This window comes from Crotalus tigris, unplaced genomic scaffold, assembly GCF_016545835.1.
Source record: "Crotalus tigris isolate CLP2741 ecotype Arizona unplaced genomic scaffold, ASM1654583v1 scf7180000017639.5415321, whole genome shotgun sequence".
NCBI classification, from domain to species: domain Eukaryota; kingdom Metazoa; phylum Chordata; class Lepidosauria; order Squamata; family Viperidae; genus Crotalus; species Crotalus tigris.
Window position 1 is genome coordinate 4,889,419 of NW_024096532.1, and position 13,486 is coordinate 4,902,904.

At 39.7% G+C, this 13,486-nt stretch overlaps 1 protein-coding gene across 1 annotated transcript; it reads left to right on the plus strand.

The window, feature by feature from the left end:
- Window positions 1-696: 696 nt before the first annotated feature.
- SPNS1 (sphingolipid transporter 1 (putative)) lies at window positions 697-13,365 on the plus strand. The gene is made up of 13 exons (XM_039335318.1): window positions 697-911; window positions 3,720-3,958; window positions 4,153-4,218; window positions 4,339-4,475; window positions 5,227-5,378; window positions 5,605-5,671; window positions 5,850-5,992; window positions 8,465-8,623; window positions 8,825-9,014; window positions 9,163-9,228; window positions 9,728-9,826; window positions 10,497-10,668; window positions 11,838-13,365. Exons 2-13 carry the CDS (start codon window positions 3,742-3,744, stop codon window positions 11,930-11,932), a joined length of 1,563 nt encoding a protein of 520 aa, XP_039191252.1. The 5' UTR covers window positions 697-911; window positions 3,720-3,741; the 3' UTR covers window positions 11,933-13,365.
- The last annotated feature ends 121 nt before the right edge of the window (window positions 13,366-13,486 follow it).

Genomic DNA, 13,486 nt, shown 5'->3' on the forward strand with positions numbered 1-13,486 from the left:
TTAGTTTCTCACATGTTAGGTTCATTTCTCATGGGAATACAATGAAGGCAGTTTTACTTTATACAATGTTTCTAAATGTGCATTAGGTCAGTCAACACAGCTTTTGCTAACACAGCTTTCTTCCAGGAATTATGCAGACACATCATTTTACTTGAATAAATAATTATTTTTTTCATCATCATTATTATTATTCTACTTTATTCTATGTTATTTTATTTTATTCCACTTTACTGGGGATACTGCAAAGGTTGTTAAGTGTGAAAAACAGTCATGCCACTTTTTTCAGTGCCGCTATAACTTTGAACAGTCACTAAATGAACTGTTGTAAGTCAAAGACTACCCGTACTCAATTTGTTCTCTCACCCTGCCTCCTCCTCCTCTTTTAAAATTGGAACTTGCCAAACCATGCCATTTAAGATGATTGAGATGGCTCTATGCTTTGAGAGAAGTGTGATAATGGAGAGAACTTGGCCAAAACTGGTAATTATAAGATTAAATGTGATGTTTTGTAAATTTGGGCGCACGGAATGTCATAGACATAGCGCAAGGTAAGGAAACCGAGCTGGGCAAAAGCAGTACACTGTAACCATAACAACGAACAAAGACAGAAAACCCAATGCGCGTGGGGAGAAGTAGGAGGAGCCTGCGCCAGGGCCGATAACAAGCGCAGCGGAAGCTGCCGCTGTCATTACTTCGTCCGATGAAAGGGCCCATTCTATTGGCTTGTCGTAGAGGCAACCCCCCCCCTCCCTCGGCAGCGCGCGAGGCAGGGGCGGAAAAGAAGGGGGGGGGAAAGTCATATGATAAGGAAGTGATTTTTTTTTTTAGTTTATTTTAAAGGACATCTTTAAAAAAAAAAAAGCCTTCACGTGATCTGATCCGATAGTTCAAACGGAGAGGAAAAAGGCCGGGTAAGTTTGTAGAAAAGGAACATTAAATTGAATTTGAAAGGGAATTTTGCACGCGCTAGTGAAAGAGTTCCCCCCTCCCAGAGTTCATTCTAATGGGTCATCCAGGCGGTGGTTGACTGATCTTGGGGGTAGGGTGAGGGCTATAGCTGCATTATACCTGCAGGATGAAACCAGCGTTGAGGGTTTTGTCCGAGGTGGTTAAGCCTTCCACAATCATGACTGGACAGTCGGTAGTTTTTGAAAGAGTCTTCCTGTCTTCCTCTTTCTCTTTCCACCCGGTATTTGTTCTTTCGGAAGACGCCCGACAGTCTGGGTTTTTTTAAAGGGGGGGTAAATGTAGATCTTTGGGTCATTTCTGACAACAACCCTGTGGAGCAGGCACTCCGGTTAAGAGTGTTTCTCCCCCGGCTTTCTTAGAAGCAGGCGTAGGTAGAAAATAGATCTGCTGGGAGATACCAGGAATTTGTGGTAGATTGGTAAGGATTCCTGAGGTTCAAAATGAAGGCATCCGGCAAAGGAATTGGCTCCTTTTCCCACTGTTGAAATGAAGTTTAGGATAACTGAGTTCAAGTACCTTCCTTGTCTGCTTCTTAATTGATCAGTGCCTTTAATAGTAGTAGCCCCGAAAGTGCTTTTTCAAGAGGCAACTGGACTTTCTTGTTTTTCTTTGAAGATGTTTTATCTGAACAGAACAGAATAACAGCGTTGGGAGGGACCTTGGAGGTCTTCTAGTCCAGGGATTTTCAACCTTTTCACAGATTGTACCACTTTTAGGATATGGCAATATTCGAATACCACCAGTTGCCTAGCAAGGTGTCAAAAACTTGAGGACCAAAAAAGAAAAAAGAAAAAAAAGTGATAAAGTCCAGGTAGTCCTTGACTTACAACAATTCGCTTAGTGACTGTTCGAAGTTACAACGGCACTGAAAAAGTGATTTATGACCATTTTTCACACTTATGACCGTTGCAACATCCCCAGGATCATGTGATTTACATTCGGATGCTTGGCAACTGATTCATATTTATGATGGTCACATTGTCCCAGGGTCATATGATCCCTTTTTGCAACCTTCTGACAAGCAGAGTCAGTGGGGAAACCAGATTCACTTAACAGTTGTTTTGCTAATTTAACAACTGCAGTGATTCACTTAACAAATGTGGCAAGACAAGTCATAAAATGGGGCAAAACTCATTTAACAAATTTCTCACCCCTCTTATATCTTCTCTTCTCCACCCTCCTTCTTTTATCTTTCCCCCCTTTTATATAATCTATTTTCTCCCCCTTTCTTTTATATCCTCTCTTCTCTCCCCCTTATTTTATATCCTTTCTCTCCCCTCCTTCTTTTATATCTTCTCCCCTTCTTTTATATCCTCTTTTCTCCCCCCTTATATCCTCTTCTCTCCCTTTTTTATATCTTCTCTCCCCCTTCTTTTATAGCCTCTTTCCCCTTTTATATTGTATTTTCTCCCCACTTTTATATCCCCTGTTCTCCTTTTTCATATCCTCTCTTCTCTCCCCTTCTTTTATATCCTTTTCTCTCCTTTTATATCTTCTCCCCCTTTTTATATCTTCTCTCCCCCTTCTTTTATATCCTTTCTCTCCCCTCCTTTTATATCTCTCTTCTCACCCCCTTTTCAGTGTACCTCCAGCTGACTGCTCTCCTCAAAGCTGCGCTTCTCCGTCTCTCTTTTGCTTCTCCTGCTTCTCCATCTCTATTTTGCTGTCCCCCTTTCTTTCCCCCTCTCCCCGTTCTCTTTTTTTTCCTCTTCCTTTCCCTCCAAAACCTGCTCCTTTTATAGCCTCTCCTCTCTCTCCCCCCTCCTCTTTTCTCTTCTGGGTGCGCTGGAAGCGCCAATCAGCTGGAGCTGCATGCGCTGATCCTGGGCTCTCAGCAGAACCCAGGCAACACCTCAAACAGCTCTAGTTGAATCTCTGCCCGAGGACTGTGTGTGGCTACCTGCCACCCCCAAGGCTGTCGCCGATCAGCTGTAGTTGCCCGTGCCAATCCTGGGTTCTCAGCAGAACCCAGGCAACACTTCAAGCAGCTCCGGCTGACTTTTCCACAAGCCTGTGCGGCGCTGCATCGCTTCACCTCATCCGTTTTTAATGCTTTTTTTTACAGTGTTTTTCAACCTGTCGTACATGTACCACCTGCCAGGTGCCAACATACCACCAGGGGTGCGCGTATCACCAGTTGAAAAGCCCTCTTCTAGTCCAACCCCCTGCTCAGGCAGGAAACATTTCAGACAAATGGCTGTCCAATCTCTTCTTAAAAACTTCCAGTGTTAGAGCATTCACAACTTCTGGAGATAGGTTGTTCTACTGATTAATTGTTCTAACTGGCGTGGTTCTAACTGATGTTTGCACAAAGCTGAAGAAGCTTCTTGGATGAGAAGCAAAACATCTTCAAAGAAAAACCAGAAAGTCCAGTTCCTCTTGAAAAAACACCTTTGGGGCAACCATGACCTGGATGACTGAGAATCTCTGTAGACTTTAATAATAGCATTTATTTTTCACCATGCTTCAGCTGATTGATTGTTTGATGAAAATTTGTAGGGCTGCCCACTCACATTCAGTGACTCTGGGTGGCTTACAAAAATTGATAGGCCTTGTGTTTCCTCTTTCTCTCTCTCTCTCTCTCTCTCTCTCTCTCTCTCTCTCTCTCTCTCTCTCTCTCTCTCTCTCTCTCTCATCCTGTTCTCCTGTAATTATACAGTTTTTGTAGACCCTCTGTTTTTTTTAAAGTATAGCCAGCAAATCTAAGGTTTGTCTCCCCTGCAATTATACATTTCTTTTTTCCCTTACAGTGGACTTTTCTTATTCCCAGCCATGGGATCCCAGCAGCAACCTTATGCTGATACAGCTCCAATTTTCACCGAGGCAGATGATACTGAAGGTGAAGAAAAAGATGATCCTCAGCCAGGGCACATAGGGGAAGAAGAAGTACGAGCCCTGACAGGGATATCCTCTCAACATGCAGGCCTTATTGTGGGTGTACTCTTTTTTATTAATCTACTGAACTACATGGATCGCTTCACTGTGGCTGGTAAGCACAATGAATGGTAGCTGGAATTCTTCCAGTTTCTTTTTAAACTGATGAAATGGGTGAATGTGTATAGCTTTTAAAGTAAAGGTAAATAGATTGTCCCCATTTGTTCCTGGCTTTGGTTAGATGATTATGGATGAAAATACTATCTTTATCTCCTCATCTGAAAGTCTATTACTTTTGCCTTGTTTCAGGTGTTCTTCCTGACATTGAGACGTTTTTTGGTATTGATGATAGCAAATCAGGACTACTACAGACAGGTGAGGACTAGCACAATAGGCCTTGGTTGTCTTTTCTGTCTCCTCTGTAGCCATTTACTGTACACAGTTAGTGCATATGGAAGAGAGGTGAAACAAAACTCTTTTTTTCCTTCCTAACAGTTTTTATTAGCAGCTACATGGTACTGGCGCCTATTTTTGGTTACCTGGGTGATCGTTACAATCGCAAATACCTGATGTGTATAGGAATCTTCTTCTGGTCTATTGTGACTCTAGGGAGCAGCTTCACCCCCAAGCAGGTATTTATCTGGTATGGAAAAGGGGACACCTGGTAAATTAAAATTATAGGGATGGAGAAATTGAATATATATATGTGTGTATATATATATATATATATATATATATATATATATATATATATATAAATGAATATGTATATACACACACACACACACACACACACACACACACACACACATATATATATATATATATAGTTAATAACACTAAAAATATGAACCCTGGGAATATTCATATCTAAAATAAAATGAACACCAAGGTATTAAACTCTTATAGTTTTAATCAATACCTTGGTGTTCATTTTATTTTTTTTTTTATATATATATATATATATATATATATATATATATATATATATATATATATTGCATTCTCCAGAAATTCTGCATTTTCAAGCGATGCAACCTTTCTAATAGTGATGAGGAATTCCATACAGTCAAATACATGAAATACCATAGCAGATGATAAAAGGAGTATTAACTCTCTGGCGGTTGCTGTTTTCATTGTATTTCTTGCTCTCTTTTAATGAAACCTCAATTTCCCCAAAGTTAGCAAGAAATCTTTCTAAGTTTTCCTGTTTTATTGCTGAAGGAATTTTTGTTTTAAATAAGCAATAAACAACTAAATGAAATCTGAACAGAGTAACTCATAGCTTACAACCAAAAGTTCAAGGTTCCTATTGAGGGTATTCTAGACTTGAGGGTGTCTGCTTCTCTATTGTTCATATACTTTTTTTTATCTCCTCTTCAGTACTTCTGGATGTTGCTACTTACACGAGGCCTAGTGGGTGTGGGAGAGGCTAGCTATTCAACTATTGCCCCCACCATTATTGCTGACCTGTACTTGGGTGACCGGAGATCCCGCATGCTTAGCATCTTCTACTTTGCTATACCTGTAGGCAGGTGGGAACATCCTGTGCTCTGTATTTGGAGGGAGGGTGAAAAGATGGGTTTTTTAACCAGAGATCTTTGTTGAAAATGAAAAACCAACATTACATTATACAGCTTGCATATCCATATCTTGAAAGACTAATTTTGACTTCAGCTGATAAGTGTTAACTAGCTTTGGTGGAAGTTGGAAAACCTGCCAGAGTATAGATTTGAATGCTCTCCTGATTTTCTTCTACAGTGGATTGGGCTATATTGTAGGATCAAAAGTGAAAGATGTGGCTGATGACTGGCACTGGGCCTTGCGGGTAAGTAGAATTTATAGCTAGCTTAGTCAATACTTGTTGCTGTACACCTATGTTAAAGCTCTTTTTAAAACTAATTCTGAAACTTCTTTTTACCCAAAGTTAGATAGCAGTCTTTCACATATATTTTTCTCTTTTTAGAATGTTTCAAACTGGATTTTTAAAATTATGTTCCCCACAGGTGACCCCAGGTTTGGGAGTGTTAGCTTTGATATTATTGATAACTGTGGTGCGTGAACCACCTCGAGGAGCTGTGGAGACCCGCACTGATGCCCCTCTTCATTACACTTCATGGACAGCTGATTTGAGAGCCCTGAGCCACAAGTGAGTCATGTGATAGAAAGAGATCTTGCTTCTCTGTTTTTTCATGAATTATCTTCTAGACCTCATTTTAATAGTTCCAGTTCAGTTCAAATACTCATAGTAAATGACAGTAAGAAACAAGCTTTTATTTTGTAACCTGCAGGATAGCCAGAAGTGACATGAAATTTTGTCCCTCCAAGGGAAAGGACTAGTGGAGAGGACTGGATCACCAATACTCCTCTGGGAAACCACTTGGTTTGTATGCTTTTGAAGAAAAGAAGCTCCTATTCAGTATGAAATTCATAGGGCTGACAGAAAACAGCAGATCGGTATATTCCACTGGTAGTCTTGGTAGGAGACTTCTACAAAAAGTCCGGCCAAGGAATAAGCATCTGTGTGTAGGTGTAGAAAATTCGACTTCTTCTTTTTGTAGCTGACTGCTTCATTGTAGTGGTAAAGGTACTGGCCTAGAAACCAGGAGATTGTTAGTTTAAGGCCTCCCTTAGCCATGAAAGCCTGCTAGGTAATTTCAGACCAGTCACTCGGATCAGCTCCTCTCACAGGGTTGTTTTGGAGTAAATAGGCAGGAGTAAAAGATATGTTCACTACCTTGAGTTATACAGAAAAATAATATGTATATGAAATAGAATAATATCAGGGAAGTGCTGACTGCCGTAGAAAGCTAGTTATTTGTGTGGTTACTTTTGCAGAATAGTATTTTTGATGTTTTATTTATCAGCATGAAGGTAAAGAGATTGTTAGCAGATTTGTGATTTTGTTCAAGCCAGTCTTGACAGACACAATTGCCGAAGAAGTTGTAAGAGATGTTGGGTGTGATGTAGAGTATCATCTGAGTTCTGACAGACCTGGTCAGTTCTCTGTAAGCCATGAAATGTACCCCTAGGTCCTCTGCAATGAAACTAGGAGAGCAAGTCAAAATGGAAATTGTTCTTTGAAGAAAAGACTCTTCAAAATGTTTTTGCCTTAGTCCTTGGTTTATAGTTTAAAACCTTGGGTTAAATGTCCCCAGCCGGATAGTTTTCTAAGAAATGAGCTATGTTAATATGTCTGCTAAACTATTTTTGTTTAACCATGATATGTAAATAAAGCACAATTGACTGGGTCCCTAAAACAAGCCATATTTTGGCTTAGCAGTTTCAGATTTATTCAGTAACTGACTAAACTTAATAAACTGACTAAAAAGCCCTGGTATAGCAGGAAGCATCTGGGTTCATAGTGTTCTTTTAAATAGCCTAATGTAGTACTTTGATGGAGGTAGGGGGTTTGTTTGTCTCTAATCTTATGAATTTGTATAGGTAGCATTGCAGGAGGGAGGGAGGGAGGGAGGGAGGGAGGGAGGGAGGGAGGGAGAGAGAGAGAGAGAGAGAGAGAGAGAGAGAGAGAGAGAGAGAGAGAGAGAGAGAGAGAGAGAGAGAGAGAGAGATGCCAGAGTCAGAAATGTTCGCTTATAAGTCCTTTGCAGTTAGATAATGCTTCTCAGCCTTGTGCTACTCACATAGCCAGTTGATTACTCATGGCCTGAAGGTAAATTACCCAAAACCTGGGTAAATTACCCAAAACCTGGGTAAATTACCCAAAATTGGGTAAAATTGATTTCTATTTAGGTAAGGACAGATGAATCAATTACCCATCACAACAGGGACATTTAAATTGACTTAAAATTGCCATATTTATTAAATTATATTTGGAAAATCTCCCAAAGTATTCCTATTGAAATGAAAATTGATTAAATTACCAGGGATACTTTGTTGAAATATCATAAAGATTATTCAATGATACAGTTTTTCTGGAGTTCTGCTGCACTGATGTTACCTACTTGGGTAATGAAATGTCTGCAAGGCAACAACCAAGCTCAAAGAACACCAGGCACTCCACAATCCAACCCTAAGCTACATATGTTGTCTTCTATTGATAAAAATTTTACATTACAGATAGTCTTCCACTATTCATTCAGCAACCATTTCAAATTACAGTAGTGCTGAAGGGACTTAAAACTGGTCCTTGAATTTCAGTAAGACTTTCTAAGTCAGGGGTCTTCAAACTGGGCCCTTTTATGACTTGTGGACTTCAACACCCAGAATTCCTCAGCCAGTGTGCCTGGCTGAGGAATTCTGGGAATTGAAGTCCACAAGTCATAAAAGGGCCATAAAAGTCCACAAGTCATAAAAGGACCCCGTTCTAAGTGGTATTGGGTAATGAAGGAAAAAGTTTGGGAAACACTGGTCTAAGACATATACCATCAGAAAAGTACCATAGATGATCTCTAATATGTATACAGATTATGTCTATAGTCATTTTTTGGACAACTTGTGACTCAGTTGTACATCATTACTTAGGAACACATGGAGGTATTCTGTTTTGATGACAGATCTCTGATGGCTCAGATCTGTTATCACTGGCTTCTGACAATCTAGAAAGCTATAATACATGCTGACATTACTACTTTGTTTCTTTCTGTCCCCTGACTGGCAGCCGTAGCTTTGTGTTGTCATCACTAGGATTCACAGCTGTGGCATTTGTAACAGGCTCTCTAGCATTGTGGGCACCTGCATTCCTGTACCGCTCACAGTTGGCCGCCGGAAATCTCCCACCTTGCCCTAGTGGTAAGGTTTGTCATGGAGACTCTGACAGGTGAGTTAACACTGGGAACTGTCTTATGTTTTGATTTCTGGTTTATTTTATTGGTCTCTTTTTTGAGGAACATTATGACAACTTATTTCCGAGCTCTTCTAAATACTTTGGGTTTTGAAAAGATTCCAATACGCTGATTGTTTACTTGTTTTGAACCATTTCTGATGAGTCTCATCAGGCCGTATGTAATTATCTCTGCAGCCTCATCTTTGGTATTATTACTTGTGTGACTGGTGTCCTGGGTGTTACTGCTGGAGTGGAGATTTCAAGACGCTGGCAGCGCACCAATCCCCGTGCTGATCCCCTGGTGTGTGCCATTGGACTGCTTGGGTCTGCCCCCTTTCTGTTCCTGGCTGTCGTCTTTGCTCAGCAGAGCATTGTTGCCACTTATGTGAGTTTCTCGAGTTTCTCCTTCATTTTAGGAGGCGCATGGGAGCTTGGGGGCATGGGAAAGGGTATTTCTATGTATGGCACTACATGAAAAATAGTATAGCTTTTAAAGATATAATGAAATGATTTTTCTTCATTCTTCCTTGTAGGTATTTATTTTTATTGGTGAAACCCTCCTTTCCCTCAACTGGGCCATAGTGGCAGACATCCTTCTGGTGAGATCTGGGAAGGGAAAACATGAACATTGGCTCAACAAATAGGGTCTGAGACTTGGAAATTAATAGCAGGAATGCAGGCCTTTTAAGTGGAAATTGAGAAACAATTAGCAGGAGAATTATAAACTGTTTCACCCTACATGACCTTTGATAGTTCATGTGATCAATGTCTGATTTTTTTCCCTTTTCCCTAGATAATGTTGCAGATAGGTTCCTCAATGTATCTGTGTTTGTTTAATTGCCTCATACCTTCAGAGCAGCAGCACCAATCCCATCTAGCCACCTTTCTTGGCTTTTCCCCTTTCTGATAACAAGTAGTGGAGTTTTGTGGCTCCAAGCCTGTAGAATCAAACTCCCTGCTCCTCTTTTATTTAGTTATTAAATTTATTTGCTACCCATCTTGCCATGAGCTACTTTGGGTAGCTTAGAACAATAAAATAGTCACTTGATCTTTCTTGACAAAGGGTATCAAATGAAAGATCCCCTTTTCTCTTTGCAGTATGTTGTCATCCCTACTCGCCGTTCCACAGCTGAAGCTTTTCAGATTCTGTTGTCCCATCTTCTGGGTGATGCAGGAAGCCCTTATCTTATTGGTTTGGTAAGCATTTTTAATATAAGGCTTAGGCTGTCATATTGTAGAGCTGATGTTCCTGCCATCTGTTCCACCTCCTAAGCAACTTCTCTTTTTTCTTCTTCTTTCTGTTCTTCCACCCAATTAGAACCAGATCAAAGCAGTTCACAAAACCTCTTGGAACTACCTGGATTCCAGGTTCTCCTTGTAATTCTTTTTCAAACTAAAATGTTCCAGCACAGCCTTTTGCATTGTAATTTTCCTAAGACTGTAAGATCCCTGCAGATGCTGAGCTTTGGAACTGGAATTAATAGATATGATTAAAGCAGGGCACTGCTTTAAAACTATGGTTTTGCTCTTGAGACAGTGTAGATTCCATACCCATTTTTATTTAGAGATATCTAACAGAGTTAATTGAAAGCTTGTGGGGAACTACTGTTCCAGATTCATGTTTACTTCTGTTCTGCATGCAGTGGGCTGCTATTGTTCAGATTCAGTAGCTGAATTTTATGAAAAACCAATGTTACATTTTCCGTTGCAAAAGAAAAATAAACCATGGTGTGTGCCTATTTTGCTATTTATTTCAGGTGGGATGAAATAGCAAGAGACGCAATAAATAACAGTATCCAATTCTGAAGGCTTTCCTTTGGGAAATTACCTAATAGATTGCATGATTATTGTTTAATTTTTTTCATAGATTAGTGACCGAATCCAGAGCGATCGCCCCGTTTCATTGCTGTCACAGTTCCGAAGCCTGGAATATGCACTTATGGTCTGCAGCTTTGTGGGCGTTATCGGTGGGGGTTTCTTCCTAGCTACAGCTTGTTTCATTCAGGCAGATCGTAAACGGACAGAGCTGTATGCACAAGGTAAAACCTTTTTTCCTCTGCCAGCTCCGCAGAGTTGGAATTAATGCCTCAAGAATTCACAATGTGTCTGAATTCAGAGCTGTGTTACAAAAAAACACATGCTGCTAGCAGAACAGAGGTGTACACCCTTTGGCTTTATTATCTTCTGCTACACATAAAGGAGGCAGTGCTAGAAGTGCAAAAATGAATCATCTATCCTGAAATGTTGAGCGTTTGAGAACATTTTCAGTGTGGGTTCCTCAGGAGATAGTCACTGGCATTGAACTGTTACTAGAAGCATTCTTGACCTCAGATGTTTCCCAGATGCTCCTAAACCAAGTTTTCCTCAAAATCTTTAAAGCACTGAAGCTCACTTCCCTATTTTATACTTTGTCCTTTTCTTTTCCTTTCTCCCCTTCTTTCTCTTTTTTGTTTCTTTCCTTTTTTTCTTGAAAATATTGAAAGAAAGATGGGAGAAAATAATTCACCTCAAATGCTTCTACTTGCAACCATTGAAACAGTAGTTCCAGAGCAAGAGTAATGCCAGCGTACTCAGAATTGCTGTACAGATAGTTCTTGACTTACGACCAGAATTGGGACTAGAATTTTCTTTGCTAAGCAAGGTGGTTAAGTGAATCATATCCAATTTTACCACAATTTTTTCTTGTGGTTAAGTGAATCATTGCAGTTGTTAATTGAATCATAGGATTTTTAAGCAAATCTGGCTTCCCTATTGTTTGTCAGAAGCAGGATGGGAAGGTCACAAATAGTGATCACATGACCTTTGGGACCCTTATTTATCTTATTTAGTATATGGCACCTGGGACCCTCCAACTGTTGTAAATGCCAAGTGCCTGAATTTTGATCATGTGATGATGCTGAGGACCAGTGTGAGGTCCTCAGCATCATCCTTGTAAATGTGAGGACCATCATAAGTTTTTTTTAGTGCCTTTGTAAGGTTTGAACAATTGACTGAATGGTTGTAAGTCGAGGACTACCTGTATATGCCAAAATATAATTGTGAAGGAAATAAGGGAAGTACAACTAAGGCAATATCACTAAGAAAACAGCACTGAAAATTAGGAAAGAGAGCTCAGACATATGACACACTCTTTTCAAAATCTTGTCCTCTTTGGACAAGGCCAGCCCCTTTGAAGGCAGACCTTAACATGCTTCTTTCCTCACTGCAGGTCAGCTGCAAGAGTCTTTGGAAGGGGAGGACCGCATTGTTGTTCCTCAGCATGGGCGATCAACAAAAGTTCCTGTCTCCAGTGTCCTTATCTGAAGTCTCATCTTTATCCTGCTTCAGTTTTGGAAACTTGAACAGATTTGTATTTGGTAGTTGAGTAGACAGAGAGAGACTCTCTTAAAGGCATCAAGGCAGGATTATGGACAACAGGAAATGAAATCACAATTTTTTGCTGTGTACATAGGACTTTTTTTTATAAATCACAAACACTATTCACGTTTCTCAGATGAATGAGGATGAAATGGCGAAAACTCATCTCCTACTTCCTTTTACTTGGATGGTTTTATTTTTATTTCATTCATTTTTTTTCCTGCATTGTGAAATTCAAAGCAACCTGTAAAGGGTATACAAAGAAATGGCTGAAAAGATCAGTCTTCAACAGCCTTGGGTTTTAAGAAAAACAGAATCATTCAGCCCACAAGGCTTTTATTTGTAGTCTCACTGCCTTCATATATTTTTGCAGAATGTCTGGATGATACCTCCATTTTTACAGTCCTCTGAAATATCCTGATAGGAACTGACTATCTAGATGCCCCTTGCTTTTTTTTTTCCAGTATTCATGACAAGGTCAGTGTTAGGAGGGACTCTTAAAAAAGATGTGTCAATTATACTTGACTTGAGAGCTAAAAAGGTTTGCATCTTTATTAAGAAGTCATTGTCAACTTCTGAAGTATGAAAACTTGCATGAAAAAATGTTGCATAAATGATTGTAGCCTCAGACTCCGATTTAATATTTTTGTTCCTAACATTATTGCTGTTGAACATTGGCATGAAGATGGGCAAGGTTTGGATGATTGATATCTTGTTTTATACAACCAAGTGTTGTTTATTGCCATGATCCATGGAGGAACTACCTGTGATGACTAGCTTCAGCTCCTATTTTTCAATGCTTACTGTTGTATGTTACTCGCGGTTCTTCTGGCATCTGGCTTCTGCTCCTGGCATTAAGTGGAACAGTTTGTTTGTTTCATTTGAAGTGCTTGTAACGGCGCTAGCTGTATTTTGTCTTTACCTTGAAGAGAAGAAGCTTAACAGGCTTCCTGCAGAGACATCTGTGAAAGACAGTGGTTGCACTTTAGCTATAAATGGTTTTTTATTAATTTGTAATTTAAATGGATTAGAACCATTACAGTCAATTATGGATTCATTTCAGTATGATTCAATGTAAAATCAAATGTAGAAAAATGAGTTGTAATTGAAATTAATTTTTCCTGCCAGATGTCTTACAAATAGTTTGAATTAAGCTCAACCCCCAGCCGTACTGACTGGTTATTATGGTAGAGCAATAACATTAAGATCACTAATGCGGCAAGTCTCTCTTAAGCTGATGGGGAAATGTTACAGTCTGCAGCTTGTGTATTTTGGCCTACAGATTTCATTCATTTTTAGTTCTTCTGCCTGTATTTCTTCATTCATCTGAAAAAAGTGGGCTTTGGCTTGTGCCACAATAAATTAATTTGATTCTGAAATCTTTTGAGGAGTTGTTATTAATTTACATTAGAGGTTTCTTTTTCTCAGATATCAGAGGTGGGAACATCTTGTTATCAGATTAGATGAGGCAACTTTTTTAACAACACGGGATCTGCAAAT

Coding starts and splice junctions, on each gene's coding strand:
- SPNS1 (XM_039335318.1), top strand. CDS start 3,742: ATGGGATCCCAGCAGCAACCTTATGCTGATACAGCTCCAATTTTCACC. Junction 4,219..4,338: donor ATCAGGACTACTACAGACAG/GTGAGGACTAGC, acceptor CCTTCCTAACAG/TTTTTATTAGCAGCTACATG. Junction 9,827..10,496: donor GCCCTTATCTTATTGGTTTG/GTAAGCATTTTT, acceptor TTTTTTTCATAG/ATTAGTGACCGAATCCAGAG.